General features: G+C 33.1%; 1 protein-coding gene across 7 annotated transcripts in view; it reads left to right on the forward strand.

The window, feature by feature from the left end:
* Positions 1 to 22,966, forward strand: part of Epha5 (EPH receptor A5) — a 345,949-nt gene that overhangs the window by 300,385 nt on the left and 22,598 nt on the right. For all 7 annotated transcript variants that reach the window (XM_047566737.1, XM_047566736.1, XM_047566738.1 and 4 more), the window contains 3 exons: positions 11,916 to 11,977; positions 13,182 to 13,391; positions 16,270 to 16,419. In XM_047566737.1, coding sequence (XP_047422693.1) covers positions 11,916 to 11,977; positions 13,182 to 13,391; positions 16,270 to 16,419 — 422 coding nt within the window. The remainder of the gene's footprint in view (positions 1 to 11,915; positions 11,978 to 13,181; positions 13,392 to 16,269; positions 16,420 to 22,966) is intronic.

The raw sequence follows: 22,966 nt of genomic DNA on the forward strand, positions 1-22,966 counted from the left end.
CTTCACATCACCCAGGCTAAGTGTAAAGTTCTGTGGGCAGCTGATCCATCCTCTATAATAAGTTAAGATGCACTATATAGAATAGTGCCATATCATTGTTATTATCATGTGTTTTAGTAAGTTTAGTGTTGCTGTGACTAAAACACCTGAGAACAACGATTTGAAGAAGGAAATTTTTATTTTGGCTCATGGTTTCAGAGGTTCAGTCCATGGTCCAACAAATCCATAGCTCTAAGGTGAGGCGGAGCATCAGGGAAGAAAGGTGTGATGAAGAAAGGTAGTTCAGAACATGGCAACACGAAGCACAGAGAGCACTCTTCTAGCCAGAGATAAAATATAAACTCCAGATGCCCTCCCCAAGTGACATACTTCTTCCGAACAAATCTTACCTGCCTATAGTTACCACCCAGTTAATCCATATCAGTAGATTAATCCACTGATTCCATTAAAGCTCTTTTAATCTAATAATTTCACCTCTGAAAACTCATGCATGAGCTTTTGGGAGACACCTCATATCTAAACCATAACACATGGAAGACCATATTCAATACTGGTCAAGAAAAGGGTCTATGGATCCAGTGCCCTGATTTGAATTCTGGTTCTTCCATAAGTTACCATTTGGTTTTATACAATTTAGTTAAACATTCAGAACCTTGTTTCCTCATCAATAATATGAGGCAAGTGTACCTCACAATATTGTGAGGATGACATGAATTAATACAGATAATTTGTAGTGGACCTGTCACAGAATAGGTACTCAATAAATATGTAGTTTTTACATTTCCATTTATTGATTTTCCTATGCTCTGAACTCCTATATCCATTTTTCTCTTATCTTGCCTCTTTCTCTGAGACTTACACCATCATGTTCACTGTCATTTTAATTCCTTCAAAACTCTATTCAAACGTCATCAGCTCCCTGAAAAAGTCACTCCTCACTTAGTCCTGAAGTAATCTTTTATTCTTTTGAATATTGTGCCTATGTAAGAATTTTTCAGCAATCTATAATGTTCTTTAATTTAATACAGAAGTCTTCTCCAATTTTTCATTTAATTTCATCTCTTTTGCATATATTTTTCAGCTCCCTTATAAACAATGTATGCTCTGTGAAGAGGCAGCTAATGACCTAAATATTCATAGAAACCTATTTTGTCTAAATTTATGCCAATCCTTGAGCATGTTACTTAAAAATTTTGAACATCGATGTCACACAAAAAGGAGAAAATAATACGTGTCTTAAAGGATTATTATAGAGATTAAATTAAAATGTATGTTTTTTTGTTTTTATATAACATGTGTGCATGAATAAAATTATAGGTAATTATATAGTGTAAAATGTATATTTTAAAATATATGTAAGTGAATATATTTTATTAGTGGATGATGTCAAAAAATTATTAGAACTAATATTCAACATGCACTGTGGTACATGCCGGGGGCTTGGGAGTCTGAGGATCAAGAGTTCAAAGACTGCCTCAGCAAAAAGCCAGGTGCTAAGCATCTCAGTGAGACCCTGTCTCTAAATAAAATACAAAATAGGGTTGGGAATGTGACTCAGTGGCAGAGTGCCTCTGAATCCAATCCCTGGTACCCGCCTCCCCAAAATAAGAACTAATAATCATCTACTTTCCTAATCCCTTAATTTATTTATCACAGGTCTTCGTTTTTGCAAGTATGTGTTCACTGAGCTAAACTATGATAATCTCTTATAGTAATATAACCAATTTTTTCATATACACTATGAAAACCTTTATCTTTAGAAATAAATATCAATATCAACAAATATTACCTCCAAATTCTGTGAATTCCATTATTTAAAAAAATGGTACTGTGTTTGGATTTAAATTTCCAATATTCTAATCAAATATTCTGTTTGATGTTGCAACCCAACATAAGGCTACACATATAAGGAAAGCAAAACAAATACTTAAAATATGTTTTCTTTTTAACTCCCTGACCTACAGGAATTGAAACTGTATTTCCTCTTTTTAAATGCAACTTTCAGTGTTCAACTTGGGAAGTCTTCAACTTGTTTCTAATTTACCATGTTGCAACTCACTTTGTTTGTGTCCTTAATTTCATGCTTTCTGATCTGATGCTAATTTATTCAGCAATTATTCTCAACCTGCAGCACACAGATAATGAGACATAAGTGCAACTAAATCTTGTGATTTTTCTGATTGAAGCTGAGGTGGGGAGTCTAAGGCAGCATTCCTTTGGGTAGTGTCATTGAAAGACTCCAGCTTTCCTCTGTCACTGCCTTACCTGCTGGAACAGTGAGACCCCATTCAGATTCCTCTTGGGATTTATTGGGACACTGGATACATTATATATATATATATATATATATATATATATATACACACACACACACACACACACACACTATAAAGCACTTTATATAATATATATACATTATATATATATATACACACACACTATATATATATATATTATACACACACTTTTATGCTTATTTACATATATATAATGTTATATATGCATTATATATTATATACAAACACATATATGCTTATTCACATACATTATTTATTCATTCATTCATTCTGAGGGATTTCATGGCAAATGACATAAAAACCCAAAGATCCTGGCTTAATTGACTCATTTGCAATGCAAGACACTAGTGTTATATACACAGTGCCAACTTTTACTATTTAATGAGATTCAGGGAAAAAAATAAAAAGGAGAAAAATTTATAATTTTCACATTGCAGCATGCTTTGTTGCTTAAGATATCATTTCCCACCAGTGGAAAATTACCCAAACTGATTAAAGGAATATTTCTATTAAGTCTTGGAATTATTCATAGTTTAATTTCTTAATTTAGAATCATGTACCAATGAGCTTCATTCCCTTATAAAATTAATAAATTTAAACAAAAGACTTGAGGAACCTTAAAGTAATCTCTTCCTTACTATGGCCCAAGGAAATAAAACATTCAGTGACAACTGATTACTTATATGTCCAAAAGTTCACTTATTACACTCATTGATAATTATGTTTCAAATGATTATTTTATTAGATCTTACAAGGTGACTTTCTTTTTAGAGGACCTTTTTAATATTAACTGGTGCTACTACAGCAATCTTCAAGCTAATCTTCCTTTTTGGTATTGCCCACTTTAGTCTATTCTGTACACATTGCCTTCAGATAAATTTAAATAAATTCCTGCTCTCCTGTTATGTTCATTACCAAAAACTGACCAAAATGCATAAATTTTGATACTTAACCTGATATTTGTTCACATTTCCATATTCCATTATCTCCTTTTTCAGCAAGCTCTACTGAGTTCTTGTTCTGCTGCTTTGAAATACTTCACTCAGCCCCAGAATGTTCTCTCCTCTTTCTACTTGACCTTTAGGTTTAATTCAAATGTGACCTTCTCCATGAAATCAGTGTCATCTGTCTTCAGTTTTCCTTCAAGCCAGAGTGTCTGCATGGCAATGAGTAGGCACTTCACAATTTTGAAGAGCTGAGTCAAGGAAAGCTTCCCAGTTCTACATAAAGCACATGCTTCAGAAGATAAGCTGCAGAGGGCAGAGGTTCCTGGTTTCCTAGACCAGTGACCAACATGTGCAGAGGCTTCATGTACTTGTTGAATAACTGCATTCTTAGCCAGAGACAATCTTAACAGTGCCAGCAGCATTTTTCTGCACTTTGTTACACTGTACATTATATTGGAGTTCTATCTGCACGTTTTATCACCTTAATATACAATGAGTTCCTTGAAACTGACAGGTTTATAGTCCCCTTTGTGTCTGTCACAGGGATAAACACAATAGATGATTTTAAAAAAAGATATAAATGAGGAAGTTTCACCTTTATGTATAAGTAAAAAGAACCAATAAAAGATAAATAAATAGATTAGTGAAAGGAAATGTAGCAGAGTAGAAAAAGGAGAGTGGGTGAGGAGAGGGAGGATGGGAGAAAAAAGGGAGAATCGTGAACTGAAATCAAATTCCATGTATGTATCATTTTGTAGGAATGAACATGATGAGTATGTATAAATATAAAGCTCTAATTTTTAAAAATTTTAAAAACCCAATGAAATAAAATGAGTGAATGTATAAATTGCAGTAAGATAAACAATTTAAACTAGTTAGGATATTATGGTATATATTCTAATTCTAAAGCCTTTATTCTACAAAGTCAGGGACTTTAAGAAATAAATAAAAATTCATGGAAAGAAAATTCTCCAAGACTCTGCACAGGATCTTGCATATATCAGTTGTTAATACAATTAGTCATTAACATTGCTTTAAGAATTGCCTAAGCTTTGTGTTCTTCTTCATGTGTTATCTCTTTCAATTTGTGCCACAATGCGATGTGATAAACAGTATTTATTCTCATTTTATTCATTGTAAAATATAGTTTAAATACCTTATCAAGTATTACAACACTACCAAGGGATAATGCCAGATTTTAAAACAGCTCCATATGCTCCAAAACACAAGCTCTTAAATAGTGTATAAAACCAAGGTAATATTTCATCATTCTGTGTACATTATATTAGAAACATGCATTCATTCAAAAATATTAATCACTTAATGTATGTCTATCCCTATTAAACAGCAGGAATCCACCAGAGATTACACAGACTGAGTCCCTGCCATTATAGAGCTTACTTTGGGTAACTGAAACAGAAACTATAGAAATAAATGCACTTAAAATATATCAAATGGAGAAAATCAAGTTGAGTGCGAGTTAAAGCTCTCGTAACCCAGTTATTTCACCTCCAAACTTTCTTGCACTGCCTCACATATAAGCTTATGATAATAAGGGAAGACCTATTATCTAAACTATAACAGAACTTCAGAGAAAGGAGTTGTCATTTGGGGGGAAGACTTTAAGGGAAACAAGGTTATGATTGATAATGGGTAGTTCAGTTTATGGGCATACTAATCCTGAGGTACCTTTTACCATGTAACTACAGATATTGTGAGGAAGTTGGATTTCCTTTTAGTTCTAAATAATATAAATGAAAATGTTAAAATGTAAGTACATTTTAATTTTACATTGAACAAAATCAGATTCTATGAATCTGTGATACATGATGATGGAAATAAATTTAGAAGAAAGTGCAAAGAAAAGCCAGCTCATTAATTGGTACTGTTTTTTCTTTGTTATGGCATATACAAAGAATGCCATAACATTTTTATATGGCTTAATAAATACACATAAAATAATTATGGGAGATTTATGAGATTTCTTTCTTATAGAATCTAAACTCTATTCATATAAAAGAAATCTAAATCTGTAGGACTAGAGCTTTGCTGATTTATAGATCATGTATGAATCATAGATGATTAGTAAATGAAATCTTGTATTTCAAAGACATTTTTATTATTAATAAGAGAAAATCTTCATATTTGATAGTTTCTAGATTCTCTACGTCTTGGGAATTAATAATAATTTAAAATAATGATGAAACCCATATTTACAATTATTATCCATCGTCACAAATATCAGGGCAGTTCTAATTCCCTTTTAATTTGAAAAATAAACATTAATTGAGAAAATTTGTATCAGTGTAAATAACCTGAAATGAAAGAATATTTTCAAAAGCTTGGAGTTTCTACCTGGAGAGACATTTTGTATTTTTCTGCTCTTTTTCCAGATAAGTCATATATATAGGGTTTGATTTTACTGTATTTCCCCAAATAAAAATTACTTAAATGTAAAAATGATTTACTTTAACATATTAACCACCCAAATCAGGACCACAGTAGATTAATATATCTAAGTACCTTTCTAAAGTCCAAATACTCCTTCAGTTTTTGTTGTTGTTTATTATTTTATTTCTTTCCTACTTAATAAATATGATCATGTACTTTTACTATTTTCTGATTCACCATTTATAATTGATTCACCCTATTAGTATTATTTAAGGAATTTCATTTGAGGAAAAAATGAAAGTAATTTCAAAAAGTTGCAGAGGTAAGTATACCAAATGGAATACATCCCAAATATGATGGTAGAAGGAAGTAAAACTATAGGCATACAAGTATACTCAAAGGCTTACATTCAATCTTTTACAAGTGTTATAAAGTGTTTCTAAGAGAAACTCGGTAACAGTTGTTTTCTAGGAATTATGATGCTTCTCCATGAAATGCTCCCTGGTAGCCTAAGTGGTGTCATGTGTTTATTGATGAACTAATGGTTTCAGAAAAGCAGATAGTATAAATGCAAATAAAATAAGTCATGATTTAACTGCAACTCTTGTGATGTGGCCCTGGTTAGTGTTTCTCAAAACTGAGTGTACCTCTGGGGATATTGTTAAATTGCAGAATCTATTTCAATTGATCCAATAGGGGAGGGAGATTTTACATTTCTAACAAGCTCCCAGGTCATGCCTCTGCTGCTTTTCAGAGTCCATACTCTAGAAGCAAAAGTTAGATCAATGTTTCCCAAAGTTTGTTTGATGTAATCTTTAGATATCATATGAAAAAGAGTTACTTCACAAGGAGTGGCATATTCTCTCCTTTCTTAGAAAATTGTAATAGATGTTAGCACCAAAATACTACACAGTAAGAAAACAAATTCATTTTTTATTGCAGTAAGAAAACACAATGAGATCTATCCTTGTAAAAAACATTTAAGTGTAGAATACAGTATTGCTAACTTTAAGCACAGTGTTGTACAGCATAGCTCTGTAACTTTCATCTTGTCTATCTGTAGCTCTATGGTCATTGGACAGAAACTCCCTACTTCCCTGTCCTCCCTGCTTCAAGCCCTTCTACTCTCTGCTTCCATGTGTTTACTTTACGTAGATATAAATGAAATCCCAAATCACTTCACAATAACCTGCTTGGAGAATAGAATACTGATAGAAGCTGCTGACAGTGGTTAAATAGCTTGATATGACAGATTCATAATTACCAAGTTTGTATTAGCACGAGTATTGGTAAGATTTTAAAATGAAATTTAAAACTTGAAGTAAATATTTCAAAAGGACATCACAACATGGAAGAAAGGAGAATAGCCGTATATTCCCAGTTTGCTTTTTATATTACTCTCTCTAGTCAAATAATGTATTGAACCTTTCTGAGCCTCATTGTGTTTCCCTGAAAAATGTCTGTAGTAATATCATGATTTTAGGATTTTAATAACAATTAATAATAACATAGTGCCTTGCAAAAATAGGCACTCAATAAATCAATAAATAGGGGCTCTTTTATGATTACCAACATAAAAGGTGAATTCCACAAATAGTATGTTTCTGCTTCATAGACTCCACCTGGTTTGGGTCCTCAGTAAATAATATAAAGTAATATAAAACCTCTACTCTGTGATTAAAATCATGTTTTGACATGCTTTATGAGCTCCTTTCATATGGATTTTTGATAATATGCTTTCAAAATTATTGGCAGATCTACTCTTTGTCTGTACTTCCAGCTGGATAATAGAAAATGATTTATACAGTTTTATTGAATTTACAAGGGTTAGAGTAGCCACGTTAATTATTGCTATGTCATTCTGGAAGGCTAGCAGGAACTGAGACAAAACATAAGCCAAACTAAATGTAATTAGCATTAAAATGACTCAAGCATGAAAAATAATCAAATGGGTCCTGAAGTGTTATTCTCCTCAATGAAAAAGATCCTACTTGTTTGCAAATATTCATTTTAATTGCTTTTCCCTCATTATTTGAAATTAGAGAGGTATTTTAGGTCCCTCTCATATTTCTCAGTAACACTTTTTTAACATTATGATGTATGGTATCATAAATAACTAATATAACATTTAAAACAAGGTGATAGCAGCTGAAAATTCTCACAGGATGAGTACAAGGTGTCCACCTCACTAAAACATAATGATTGTTTCTTTTCAATTGCATGTTATTCCATGTTATTAAGTTTTCTGATCAGAGCATTCTCTTTAGAGTACACATTCTGTCTTCCAAATTCAGTGAATTTTATGTTGAATTTAAGACAGATTGTTACCCAAGAAAGGTAATTTTACATGAGAATTCTATCCAAATCCTTTTCCCTAAGCAGTATATATAGTCAGACTTCTGAATGTCATATCCACAGATTCAACCAGTTACAGATAAAAATATTCAAGAAAAAAACCACTTCTGCAGTGAACATGTACAGACTTTTCTTTCTTATCTTTATTTCCTAAACAATACAATAATTATTCACTTATCATTTTCATTGCATTAGGTATTATAAGTAATCTAGAGATGATTTAAAGCATAAGGGGATGTTAATAGACTATGTGTAAATATTATGCAATTTTATATAAGGAACTTGAGTATTTGCAGATTGTGGTATCCATGGGAATGTTGGGGAATAACTTCAGTCACCATGGACCTATAACTATCAGAAGATAGTCTAAAATATGAGAGGATAGAAATAAAGAAAAACAGGAAAAGAGAGAAGAAATAAAGTACTGTAAGTAGATATATAGGGAAAGTCATGCATGGGGTAAGCAGATAATGATAGACATAGATTGGTGTTTTGTCTTGATAGTCAAGAAAGTTACTAAGAGGTGCCAAAGAGGGAAAGTTAAGATCATATTCTCAGGAAATCTGGGTCTTCTCAATGGATTTCTGTAACAAGGGAAGAGATCTAGCAGTGTGAGTGTGAAGGAGTCACTCAGGGATTCCTGGAAACAGGCTGATTCCACAAAATGTAGGTCTCCTTCCAGTTAGATCAGGGCTGATGTGTAGCAGAACCACACTTTTTTAGCTCTGTTAGCTTTAAATTTATTAGAATACTTCAATACTGTTGGCAAGAAACTGTTGTTAGAGACACTATCTGTCTCTTTTCTGTGAATACTCAGATTCATCCCTGGGTGTGTCTGATTTTCTGATATGAAGGAGGACTCTCAGGTATAGCAATAGTGGGTGTTCCAGGACACTCCAGGTTTTATGACGGGTGTAAATTCTGATGCATAGAAGATACCTGGGTCAAAACTGTGTGTCTATTACCTCCAAGAGGAGCATATTAATTGGGGAGTCTTAGAAAGGACTTGAGATAAAAATTCAAGTCTCAGATGGGCTCTAAGATGTGATGACTCAAGACAGAATTTTGACTTAGGTTTGCCCGCAGTCCTTTAAAAAGGCGTAGCAATACCATTAAAAACAAACATTAATGGGAAACATTTCTCTCTTCATGAACTTAGATTAGAATTATACAATTATAATTTTTCCTGTCATGCTGCCAGAGTCATTTGCAAATACAGTATAAATCATTCATTTATTTTTTCTACTGCTGTAATATTGCATTTCAATCTAGTTTTAAAATCAATACACTTTGTCTTATTTCTTCTCACTTCCTGCTTTAAGAAAAGAAAAAGTTCAAGACTCTGGCCATGTTTGATCTTGATGGGCTTTCTTATAAGGAGAAACCTGACGCTGGGGATATAGCTCAGTTGTTAGAGTGCTTGCCTAGCATGCACAAGGCCCTAGGTTCAATCCCCAGCACCACATATATGCAAAACAAACAAACAAACAAAAAACAGAAGGACTAAGCCTGTACACAAGATGCCTCTGTAACTGGATCCTGATCAACTGTTACTAATAACCACCTTCTTTCCCCTTCAAGGTTCAGATCTGCGTTGGTGGTATAGTGGTGAGCACAGCTGCCTTCCAAGGTTCAGATCCTGTGGCAGATCCCATGAATATTCTCTGCATATGCTATGTGCTACCCAATGTACACATCTACAAACTTGTCAAATGGATTATTTTAGATAAACTTTTATTTAAGTTTTATAAACTTTAAAGAATATGAGGGAAATATGTCTTCCTTTGAAATAAAATCCATTAAAAGAATATTGCCTTCAAAGTATTTTAAAAGCAGATAATTATCTAAGTGAGAAATTAGGATGTCCCATCTTATTATCCTATACCATGGGTTTTAAGCGATCTTGAAATGAAAAAATTCCTTTCTTCCTAGTTATTTCTTTTTTCATATGTAATTTTCAAACTTTCTATATTTTTATTTGTACTTTTGAATAGCTTTGGTATGTATAAATATGCAAGCTCTAATTCTATGTCTTGAATAATCAATTTTCAAGTAAAATACAGATACCTATCTGGAGATTGCTATAAAGTTAATTATAATGCATTTTATGATTATACAGGATGTGTTTCCTTTCATAATACAAAAGGGAAAATAGTGGGCTTCAAAGTTAGTAATTTTGTTGTCACAAATTTCTTAGCTCCAAATAGTTTAAGTTAATGCTTAAATTTTATGTAGTGTGTTTTTATTATACAACAAAGAATTATATATTAAAATATAGTGAGATTGATGTGAAATGTCAAAACTGACAATAACTTTTTTAGATATTTCCTCATATAATAAGGATATTTGTCCTGTATTTTTTATCTTGTATTGCTGACATATTATGCACAAAGTGTCACAATTTTATAGAGGATAAAATATGATTTATTCTCTCTGTCAATTACTATCAGCAAGGACATTAACCCACATATATGAAGTTGATAAAATTGATTTTATGACAATATTACCTCTTATATAGCAAATTTTAAGTGGTAGGAACTATTCTAATGTCCTGGATAACCATATAACTTGATGGATACTCACTACAACCCTATTAGGTAGATGCCATTTTGTTCTCATTTTGTAGATGAGAAAATTGAGGCATGAAGATAATTGGTTTTCCCAGCATCACACACTCTATTGAGAGTGTTATTAGTCAGATTTATCCAGAGAGAAAAGAATCAATATCTTATATGTATGGTTATATGAGGAGACCTATGAGGGAAATTGATTCTTGCAATTATGGCTGCTGTGGCCCATGATATGGTGTGTAAAAGGTGAAGATCCTGAGAAACTGGTAGCTTGACTCAGTTTAAGTCAAGAAGTCTTTAGAACTAGGAAAGCAGGTGCTGTACCTCCCACTTTGACACCAAACAGCTGAGAAACCCAAGGGAAGGAGGAACTGTTGGCAAAAGTCCTAGAGTCCAATGACTGGTGAACCTAAAGTTCTGATTTCCAAGGCAACAGAAAAAAGGTCCAGCCCAATATTTTAGGAAAAGACCAGTTTACCTTTTGCATGTGTTCTCTTTGGAACTGCTGGCCAATTGGATGATACCTATACAGAGGGCACATCCTTTTCACAGATTAGATTCACACACCAATTTTCTCTGGAAACACCCTAATAGAAACTCCAGAAATACTGCTTTCCCAGGTTTCTAGGTATTCCTTAACTGGGTCAAGTTCAGGCCCCAAATCAACCAACATTGTGAATGATTGTTCTGAAAGGAAAAACCAAGTAATATGACTCTAGAGTGTGCAGCTAACCTCCATGTCAAACACCAAAGAAGGAAAACCACTCCCATCAGAAATGATGATTTATGAAGACATTTTCACATAGCAAGAATAGCACTGTGAAGAATGAAAGCACTGGGGCTAATTAAAATGGTGTGTTGGAGAGGGCAAAGGAAAGTAGCTATAAAAAAAGATTTGCAAGAACATAGAATTTAAAGGTAGAAAAGTATAACATATATTCAAGGAATCATAAAGAGTTTTTATTTATCATTCTCTGAAAGATGAATATATTTTGCTGGATATTATGTGATATATCGTTACCAACATTAAAATAGAATTCATCCTTAAACTCATTTTCTACATAAATAGGTTCTGATATTGGCAATTTCATGTGCACATGTGTGTGTGTTTATCTTAAATGTTTTTCTGTTACTAACCTTGTGACACTTTTTTCCCATTGACCCAACTGATTCAGTAAGCTATTATCCTGTCAAGAATTCACTTGTGACTCAAAGTGGACATTTTCTAAGTGAATACTTGTATATATAAATTTGACACTAATGAAAACTTCACATTGACTTTTCCTGCTCAAGAATGCAAAATGAAAGCAAAGTACTCTCTGATCCCAGTGTATACCACTCTCTTTTCTTTTCAGGTAAACCAGTGATGATAGTGACAGAGTATATGGAGAATGGTTCTTTAGATACATTTTTAAAGGTAAGATTTGGAATTAAGTTAGTTACTCACAGGGTTATTTATGTATCGACCATGTTATTGAGGTTGAAATTGAGAAAACTTAAGTTGCAAGTGGATAAAAGTATATGGAGGCAGAAAAACTATAATCCAAAATTAACTATTGTTTGAAAGTTATCCTTCTGAGAAAGCATACAAATCCAAATTATTTGTCTTTGTAGTTTTACTTAGGCATATGTTGATTTGAACAAAAAACTAAAGTGGGATTGAAAAAAGAGAAGAAAGGAAGTGAGATAGGAAATGAAGGGAAGGAAAGAAAAGAAAAAGAAAAAAAAAAGAAATGTTGCAAGTAGTCATCTTTTGAAAGTGCATAATATTAAGCAGAGCAAGGAGAAATGTCTGAAGTGTCCATGCAGTCCTTAAGGAAGGTATCCAGTGGTAGTATATAAGTACTTATAACCCACATGAGGGCCAGTCACTGTTTTCATCAGAAGAAAAATCATGTGGTGAGAGAGAATAGCCAATGTTGTCAGACTGTCCTGGTTTCAGGAAAATATTTTTATGTGCACTTCCCCAAATTTTAAATATTGACAGCTCATTTTTATCAATAAATAAAATATGCTTGTGTCTAAAAATGAAACACACTTATAGGTATGATTAAACCTATAGGATAGCAGTAAGTCACACCATTTCTTATTTCAAAATAACCATCAGTTACGCTTTATGAGTCTGTGCAACTGCATTAAATTCAGCGCCTTTAACAAAAACAACAAACTTCCAAGAATTGCTAACATTTTCTTGGTCATTGATCAGTCGCTCTTCTCCATATCTAAGAAACTCTTTCATCTTCTCTGACCACTTTATCTTTACCTTAGTATCTCTGTACAGGTAGTTTCTTTTAGATTGCCTAAAATATGTCTGGTGTTACCCAAGGCAAGTGCCTGGCTGGAATAATGAACAAACTCTTTGGATGACTGATAATAAAGGAATTACAATTCAGAAAAGGTCAACGAAATTAGATTTTTGACAAGGGCTTTCAAAGCCTTTATCTTTTCTGACCAGATAAACATTAAAAAGTTAACCAAATATTTTCTATTCTCCTTCAGATAGAAATTGCATATAAATTTTGATGGGTGATAATGTAAATTGGAAGATCGAAGGAAGATCCTTTCATTTTTCCTCCTTTGATGGGTATTGCTTCACTAATATTTCTATATTGTCTTTACAGAAAAACGACGGGCAGTTCACTGTGATTCAGCTTGTTGGCATGCTGAGAGGCATCGCTGCAGGAATGAAGTACCTTTCTGACATGGGCTACGTGCACAGAGACCTTGCTGCTAGAAACATCTTAATCAACAGTAACCTTGTGTGCAAAGTGTCTGACTTTGGACTTTCCAGGGTACTGGAAGATGATCCTGAGGCAGCCTACACCACAAGGGTAAGATCTAACAGAATGTATTTCTGACACACTAGACTAGAGGCATTTAAGTTTTAAAGATTTTAAAGGAAATAACAAAAAGGGCATTCCTCCAACAAAGTCAGAAGAAGGCAGAAATAATAAGAGAGAGAGATTGCAAGAGAGAGAAAATGAGAGAGAGAGAGAGAGAGAGAGAGAGAGAAAGAGAGAGAGAGAAATATCAAAAGCTCAGATCTCCTCTTTATGTATCACCAAATTCAAATATTAAATATGGGTAAGGAAAATATTCTGAATCTTAATTATTTTTTTCCTAAGGATACTAAAAATAGAATATATGAGTTCAGAATGGATATAACAAAATAAAAGTAATATAAACTTTTAAATACAGAACAGTTAAAGATAGAGCCTCCTACATTAAAAGATATAGTAAAAGAATGTATGTGTATGCACACATAATATAAACATATATAGCATTTTATAGTGTCCTTGATTGCAAAACAAATACAGAAATATCTTGACCTTACCTTTTCAGGATTTACATTTTTTGGGAAAAATGTATTCTTTCAGAAAGTTTTGAGTTACTGGAGTTATTGCAGTGCCTCATTATTTTTCTTACATACTTATGACAAGTCTACAACTATGGGAAATTGGTCACCAACACATATTGTCATACTTTGTAAAAATCACCACTCTTTTAAGGAGCAAAAGTAAATGCTTTGTGAACTGATACAATAGATAGTTGACAATTTTTCCTATGTGAAACTGTTGACATTACTGCAATGGAATTTTTGGGGTTGTCTATGTTATTGAATTTCTTAAGTCCAAACTTCTTACAATAAATAATATTTGTGTAATTTGAGATCTTTTCAGTGTTATCAAGTAAGATATTCTCAATGTTTAAACTCCTTGTGAGGACAGGGATTTATTATATATCTTTTCACAGTCCAATTTGGTTAGCCTTTGTTTCAATATAAAGTAACACTTTTGCCGTCTCTCATTCTCAAATTCATATAAATGTGTTACATAAGTTCTTGTTTAATTCAGTTGCATAAAATTATAACTATAATCTCACAATATGTTCTTTAATACATTTGAGGATTGTTTTCTTTTGTTTTTAATATTATTGTCTTGTGACTTATGGTTATTTGGGGATTTGTACTGTGCTGAAGGGCAATAATAATTTATCTAAGCAAATGAAGGTTTCCAAAGTTCAGCTTAATAAATCAATAAATTAATTGATGAGTTTTATCCCTGCTCTTCTAGACATAAGTAGCATTGTAACTATTTGCATTAAATGAAGCTTCAATTAAGAATTCTCCTGGGATTAGAGTTACACTTAATAAACTTGACCTGAGCAAGATTGAGGTTATAGAAAAGTCTACTGCCAATGTGATTGCTTGGTGTCTTAGTTAAGTGCAAAAAGTGGATTTTCAAGGTATATGTCAGTGTGTTGTTCTGCAGAGTTGGGAGTGAGGGACAGGAATCCTGAGATTCTTAAGACTTACTCTTTTGAAATGGAGTATGGTAGCATTTTTTGGAAAATCTATATATTGAGAGATGAGTAGATAAGGGAATGTAGGAAAATATGCTGACCTCTATCATGGTAAGAGGATCAGAAGAAAAATTATGGACTGAAATTCAATGAAATTAATGAACTCCAATTCTAAGAGGTACTTTAGTCATATATTTTAGAATATCACATCTCTATGAATAGTTAAATTTCATGGTATGATCTTGCCTTTATTCTTAAGTAACAAAAAGAAGTTTAAGGAAAGTCTTCTTCAAATGTTTATTATATATATAAACATTTATATGTATATAGAGAGTTTATATATGTAATACAGAGTTATATATAATAAATACAATATACATGTGTATACATTATATATATAGAGAGAGAGAGAATAATTCAAAGCAAATTTCAGCTCTCTTTAAAGTTTCAAGAATGACAGGAAACTTATTTCCTCCTATATCTTGAAAGTTTGGTTTATAACAGCAATTTATGTCTCATTTTCTTCTAGTACACCAATTAAATCATACTTCTACAAGATTAGAAAACCTGTGGTACCCTTTTTATAAGATTGATCTCTCTCTCTCTCTCTCTCTCTCTCTCTCTCCCTCTCTTCAAATATATACATATTTGATTATCTGGTTATCTGGGTTTGCCTGTTTTTAAATATTAAGAGAAAAAAGTTTACTGTGAAGGAGGCAGGATAGAAAAATCAATTTTTCTATTATCTAAAAACATAATCATTAATGTGGTAGGATTTTTCCCAGTATTCTAAGTTTAACAATTTTTAATTTGGAAATTAAACAAGATACCCATCTCTGTGTTTAAGTAGTCCACCAAACAAATGTAAAATGTGTCATCAGAAAAAAAATCAAGTCTAAAAGACTTGATTAAAACGATGTTGAAGTAAAGTATAACCTAAGTTTTTAACACATGGGATTTTCCAGCTTATCTTATTAAGTTTCTCAGGGTTGTATTTAGCAACATAGAATTTATACTTATAATTTGTGTGTTAAAAACAAAATAAAAACACAGTGAATTTGAGTCTACTACTCAACGTTAGAAGTCCTGAGAGTGTGCCTTATTGATCTGCTTGACTGCCTGCTTTCCCCTACTTAGGGCTGCCATCCTGAGGACTATAATTGAGATGTGGGTCCTGTGTGTGTTCCAGGAGTCAAACAGAATTTAAACTAGAGACCTTCCAGACAGCCAATTAGTAGTTAGTCTACAAATGCTTATGGACTGGGAGATGTGAAAAGAGACTGCATGCTGTCAAACAGATTCACTTAAAAATGCTACATCTCTTTCTAGATCTTTTTAGTGAGGCAGCAATATCCCTAGACACATTTGAGGTATGTGAGGATTTTTAAAATTCTTTTTCAAATTTAGGGAGGCAAAATTCCTATCAGATGGACTGCTCCAGAAGCAATAGCTTTCCGAAAGTTCACCTCTGCCAGTGATGTCTGGAGTTACGGAATTGTAATGTGGGAAGTTGTCTCTTATGGAGAGAGACCCTACTGGGAGATGACCAATCAAGATGTGAGTATGGAATTACTCTTTCTCAAGTTGAGAATGAAATGCTTTGTTCTCTGAGTCTGGACGCATTGTTTTTTATTTCTGGAAATGACAGTTGCTTGAAATATAAGAAATTCTTTGCTTATCCTGTGATCTATTTTGTTGTTGTTGAAATAGCTTTTATGCAGAAGCTGAAAATGTGTTATTACAAAGGAACATAAGTTACAGATATATAAAAACTCAGTGTGTTGCCAGATTGTTTTAGCTGTGTTATAGTGATGTTTCATTCAGATTATGTCAAAATCACTCTCAAAGATGAAGAAGGAGCCATCAACAAATGAACACTGACAAGCAAGTTTTTTTGATTTACATTTGACAAAGGCGACTCATAATCTAAATCAAATGTATGAATGATATAGATTTAATAGTCAATGTTCTTAGAGGATAAAAAGGAATGGTCTAAGTTTCTTTAAATTACAAAATAGAAAAAGAGTTGTATTGTGTATTTGATTTGGTGGAAAAAACAGATTCTTTCCCCATGATGGAATAACTATTCAATGGAATAACAGACTCCTAATATTAAAGAAACCATGAAAGAATCTTCTATTCAATTCAGAATGTTTATGATAAAATGCCTGGAACAAAACTCTTTGCTCTTTGCTTTTAAAATTTTCTATTGTTTCTGTTCAAAATATTCATTTCCTTTTTGGATCATATAGAAAATTGATATTTTTCCTTGAAAATTGACCTATTTCCCTGTAACAATAGTCATAAAGGCAGTTAGATAGAATAGATCAAGCCCTTACTATGTATCATACATTATCTTAAGTGTTTTATCAACAAATAGCTCATTGCTTCTTTCTAATACCAGGATATTGAACTGTCTTAACTCAATACTGTACTTAGTTGAAACATTCATTTTTTTTCTCCTAAATACTTCTTTCATCCATACTCTATAACATCTCTCTTTCCCATGCATGCCCTCAGGAATTGAGAGACAGATACTATAGCTCTCCTGTTGAATTTTATTGAAATAGAAGTATCTTGCCAGTAATTAACCTTAACTTTCCAATATAAAAATTCAAGTACAGTCTAAATAAAAGTCAATCTCATATGCATTTCAAAGAGTTTCCCACAGATCCAGGGCCAGCCTGACCAAGTTATGTAGAGTAGGAATGAAAGATCAGATCTTCGTTCTTTCTGTTCCAAAGACTGTATCTGGATTCTTCGGGATTGGTCTGAGTGGAGAGGTAGAAAAGAAGGGACAAGATTGTTTCTTAAGTTGGGGCTATTGATGCTGTGGAGAAAACATGGAGTCATGTGATCTCTAGTGAGCTATGTGTTTTGAGTTCTTCCTGGACCCTTGATTGAAACCTCCTGCCAGACCCTAGATCAGGAGAGTGTGTTCCAGCTCACTTCCTAGATATATTCCTGCTTGCTCCAAGTTCCTCACTTCACAGTCTCTTATTGTATCAGCTTTACCAAGGAATGCACATTCACACTTGCAGTTGTATGCTCTCCTTATGGCCCCTCTTTTGGAATTGGAATCATAGACTATCCCATCCATTTTACCTTCTCCAAATTTCCCCAGGCGAGATGTCAAGTCATACACCAGTTTTCCCAAAAATTATTTCATAGCATTCTTCTCTGGTAGCAGCCATAAATCAGGTTGATAGATTCCTGACTTTCAGTAAACATACAGCAAGAGAGCTCGTCTGCCCCTCTTATAGTCAACCAGGATGGTATAGCTGGTTTCCTTTGTGAACCACTCACTTGACTTGGGAAGGGCAGTGCTTAGTTGTGTTTCTCTGTATCTGAGAGGATACAGAGAATACAGAGGATACAGAGGATACAGTCTTCAGTGTTATGATTTTAGGGACAGGACAGTGACCAAAATTATTATTTAGTTTCCATTATATGTATGTTTATAATGCCCTTTAGAAAGATGCTACTATTATTTACAGTGAAGAAATTGAGGTTTAGAGAGGTTAAATGACTTTTTGAAGGTCACAAAAAATAATAAAAGTTATACTGGAAATTTCAGCCTAGTACTGCTTTAAAAATAATCTAACTACCAAGTCTCATTTCAATACCATTATTCCTTTAAATTTTATGGAAGTTTTTCATTTTTGTCAAGTTAACAAGTCTTCATTTGGTGGTCCCAGCCATATGTCTATTTCACTCAAAGGAAACATTTATCCCTTATTTCCCTAGTTAATTCCTACTCACACATGAGATGCTTTAAGTTCTGATTTTGCCACTCAGAATCCTTGATCTTTTCCAACCACTCAGGAGATCATTCACATTTTTGGCAATTGTGCCTGATACAGTTATATCTGTCACAGATAAAATTATAGATAAAAGTAGACTATGGTGTTTGGTGAATATTCTTTCATGATTCTGCTGATATTGTCTGAGTTTGCTTATGCTTTTCTATTGCCAATTGATCTGTACTCATATACTTTCACTATCTTCTATCTCTCTCCTCTTCCTCCTGTGATCAGCACACAGCCCAACCTGTTCTCATTTGCCAAGTGGCCAAAGTATAAGAATGAGTTCAATTGCACTTCAGCTGGCAATGTGTCTTTTAAAATCCCCTTGGTCATTCCCACAATCAAAGTACTGGGTCAATGACACCGCTCATTGTGGGTCACTATAGTTACGTGGAGAAGGACATAGGAAAAGAGAGGTTGTGTAGGATGAGGGAATTCGTCTTAAATCCTTCACACCTCCCTGTTTAATTTCATAGGTTTCCTGATGGAATCTATATTTTATGTAATAATTCTCAGTTTTTCTATCCTATGTCTATTTTTCAAATTTCATTTATTTGATGCTCAATAGCTTTTTTTGGCATTGTAGCATCATCCAGTCTACTGCCTTAATATATTCTTTGGTTTTTATTATTCCTTTTTAATTTTTTCCCCTGATTCAGCCATTTGAGTGTGTTGATATTTTGCAATATAACATAATTTCAACCTATTTGGAAAAATGAGAGGGAATGGTATTGTAATATTTTTAGGAAATTAAAGGAATAAAAACTAGTATTTTAGTTTTGACCAGACTTTCCAAAAATTAGGTGAAGTTTTCAAAAGATAATTCTATAAATATAGGTCATTCTAAAATATTTTTCTTTAATACAATATGTAGTAAATGGCTATTTCCTCAGCAAATTCATAGTCATCAATAGCACTTAATTTCTAGATAAAATACTAAGTATGGCATACCCCAAGTTCTTTCCAAATTTGTATCCAAGAGACATGATGAATCAACTGTATTTGAAAACAATGATCACTGACTACTTTTTCTTTGAAAAAATTTTTAGAGAGCAAAGTTGAAGTACTGATTTGACAGTTTCAAATGAAATATCCCGTGATGTATACATTGTAAATACTACCTGAACCACAAAGGGCTTTTGCCAGCATGAAAATGTTACATTACCAAGTCATATAGTATAATCTAAATCACAGGGGAGACCTTCCTCTGTGTCAGGGGAAGGAAATGCATCAGTAGATTGCTTTTGATTTAGGATTGCTGCTACCAGTGCCAAGAAAAACTGTAACAATGAATAAAAAAGAAAAAAAAAAAAAACTTTAATGACTGGGATGATTTTAGGTAAATACCAGACCATGAACTCTGATTCAATCTCAGGAAGCTAAGTTAATATCCTGTAGGCAGTATAAGCCTATTTATTAATATCAAACAACCTAAAGGTCAGCGTTTTTCAGAATCAGAAATAAAAAGCAAGTTAAATAATTCATTGCATTGTGTTTTTACATTTAGAAGCAGTGTCTTTCATTTGTATTTATTGAGGAATGTATCAATCCATGAATTCAACTAAGAAAATAAATTCCAAATGTTTTCAAACTCATTTAAGTAAATCATTTGTCAATCTTCTTGTTAGAATTATTTTTTTTACATTTTTAAAGGCAGTTAGTTTTCTGTGCTTTTGTTTTCCTGCAAATTTTAATCCAACATTTTAGTACTACTTTTGTTGGTATAGATTTTACTTATAAGGTAGTGAGAATATTTGACTCCAAAGGCTATCAGTCAACTAAATACTTAACATCAGTTAGGCTTCTCTTCTCTTCCTATCCTTTGGTTCATTTTCTCATTTGACATATATGTGTATATATACATGTCAAATCATAAAGCATACATATTTACACATGTAAGATCTAAATATGATGCTATAGTGCCATATATGTGGGTATACATACACATATGTATAGAATTATAAGAAATGTAAGTTATATATAAAGGAATATATGTTGTTTATTACAGATATATTACATATATTTATTAAATTCCTGGAATATTTTGTGGCAAAACAGACAGCATATCATAATTAAATTAAAGTAGGAATATGTGGAATTTAGTTCCCATTCAAATTATGCAAATGACTAAGATTTGACAGCTAGCAAATTTTTCTACTTCTTAGCCTCAGTATAGTTTTCTCTATGAAAAGGTTGGATCAAAAAACATTGATTTTCTAAGATAATAATGATCTTCTAAGTATAGTGCTTTCCTTGGCTGCAACTATTTGGGGAACTGTATCCTCCTGATAATTCTAACTCCTCTTGAAAAAATTATTCATAAAAATATACCAATGTGTCATCTCAAAAGATCCTGTCAAATAACAACAGAAATCTTCTATAAATATTTGTCAGTTTAACTGATTAAAAAGAGAAAGGAACTTGAACAGAAGATCTCTAAGATCTTTTTGATTTCTGGAATTCTACTGATTTAAAATTGATGTACTAAGAAAAAGATACTCTCTATATTTTTAATAACTTTTGGTGAAAACAGGCAAGATATCCTAAAACCAAACTCATATACTTGAAACTGTTTCTGTGTTATCAGAGGTTATTTCCAGAAATACATTGTAGTCATTTCTGAGGAGCTTTGTGTTTCAAATAACAGCTCTTATATGTGAGATTTCAAGCAAATATCTAGCAATATTGGTGCTGAAGCCCTAGATAGAACTTAGTTCATTGAAATGCACATTTGACACTCAACTCTCCCTGCAATCTTCCTGCCATTCAGTGATCAAGTCTACATTTTCATGTCTCCTTTGATGAAGAATACAGTTTCTCTCCAGATGACTCATTCTGATTGTGTGTGTGTGTGTGTGTGTGTGTGTATACATAAATATATATATCTTTGTATTATATGTTATTAAAGACAGAGGGATGATTCTATGGGGTAATGTTCATTCTGCTTTCAAATTACTTTCTTGGATATGGGTAACTATTTCTAATAACTACATAAACAAGGACAATTATTTAAACTAACCTTCTGGAACCTCTGATGCTTCATGTAATGTGTGCAAAACAATTCTTATCTTGAAGAACTGTAGTTGGGATGAATATGGATAGTTGATGTAGAGTCTAAATCATTATCTATGATATAATCTACAGGATATTTTTAATTCATTTAAGCAGACTATCTCAGGAGGGAATGAGAGCTAATGAGGATATTAAGGGGAAATCTTTGTAAGAAAACTCATGGAAGGATGAAGGGAAGCATGAAGTGTTAGACTATGGCAGAGTTCTTCCTCATGTGCATTACAGAAGGAAGGATGACTGAGTACAACCATCTGAGAAAGAATTGAAATACTGAGAGAGGGGAGAAATTCCAGAGATCCACAATCCACCATTGTTTGTCACAGGAGTTCCATACTTTATAGGACTGAGCTTCTCTTAATATCTTTGCCATGCTCAATAACTGACTCAGGGTAACTTGTGGAAAGCATGGCTTTGTTGCACATGTGATGAAAGAATTTGGCAGTGTAGCAGCTGCTGTTTTTGGTTAATCAACATCCCTGCAGTTAAAAATCTGAGAGACAATTTTTATGGTTGTTATAATTCTCTACTTTTTTTCAGTATAGACCTGCTTCTGTGCACAGGAATGGGGACTTCCACTGTTACGTGGGCTTCATTCCCTGAGAAGAATTCAGAAGATGCAGGTCACTGAATAAACTGTAGTTGCAGTAGCTTCAGTTGATACCAATGCCTCATCTGTTCCTGTCCTCTCTTCTTTACTATCCATTCCAAGTTTCCCTCACCTATAAGTCTCAAAAGTGATGGTGTCCTACCTGGTGATTTGAATAAATACCTTTATTCTTGGGGGTTTCACACGTATCTACCTGTCTCCACTGCCTTCTACTGTTCAGTACCAATTACCTTTACCATCATGGAGACTTTTCCTCTCTAGTAATCCATAACTGTTAGTTCAGTGGAATTTTTCTTGAAAAGTCCCACTGGGAATAGAGTACAACATAGATTTAATACATTATTGAAAACTGAAGAATAACTACACCTCTTTTCAGAGCATTGCATACAACTTCAGCTGTGCCTTAAAGATCATTGCAACCCTCTGTGATGCTCATTACTTCTGGATGATGACCTTTGCGTAGTGGTGTACAGGAATCAGCTTGTACTAGATAACAAAATTTTAGAACATTTCCACCTGGATAAGATCCTATTGGTAGCTTCTGTTGGCATGGAAAAAGTGTGTATACCATATAAATGTGTAAATGTTACAAATCTGTCTCCAATGAGAGTCAGTTGTT

This window comes from Sciurus carolinensis, chromosome 10 (genome assembly GCF_902686445.1).
Source record: "Sciurus carolinensis chromosome 10, mSciCar1.2, whole genome shotgun sequence".
Taxonomy (NCBI): Eukaryota; Metazoa; Chordata; class Mammalia; order Rodentia; family Sciuridae; genus Sciurus; species Sciurus carolinensis.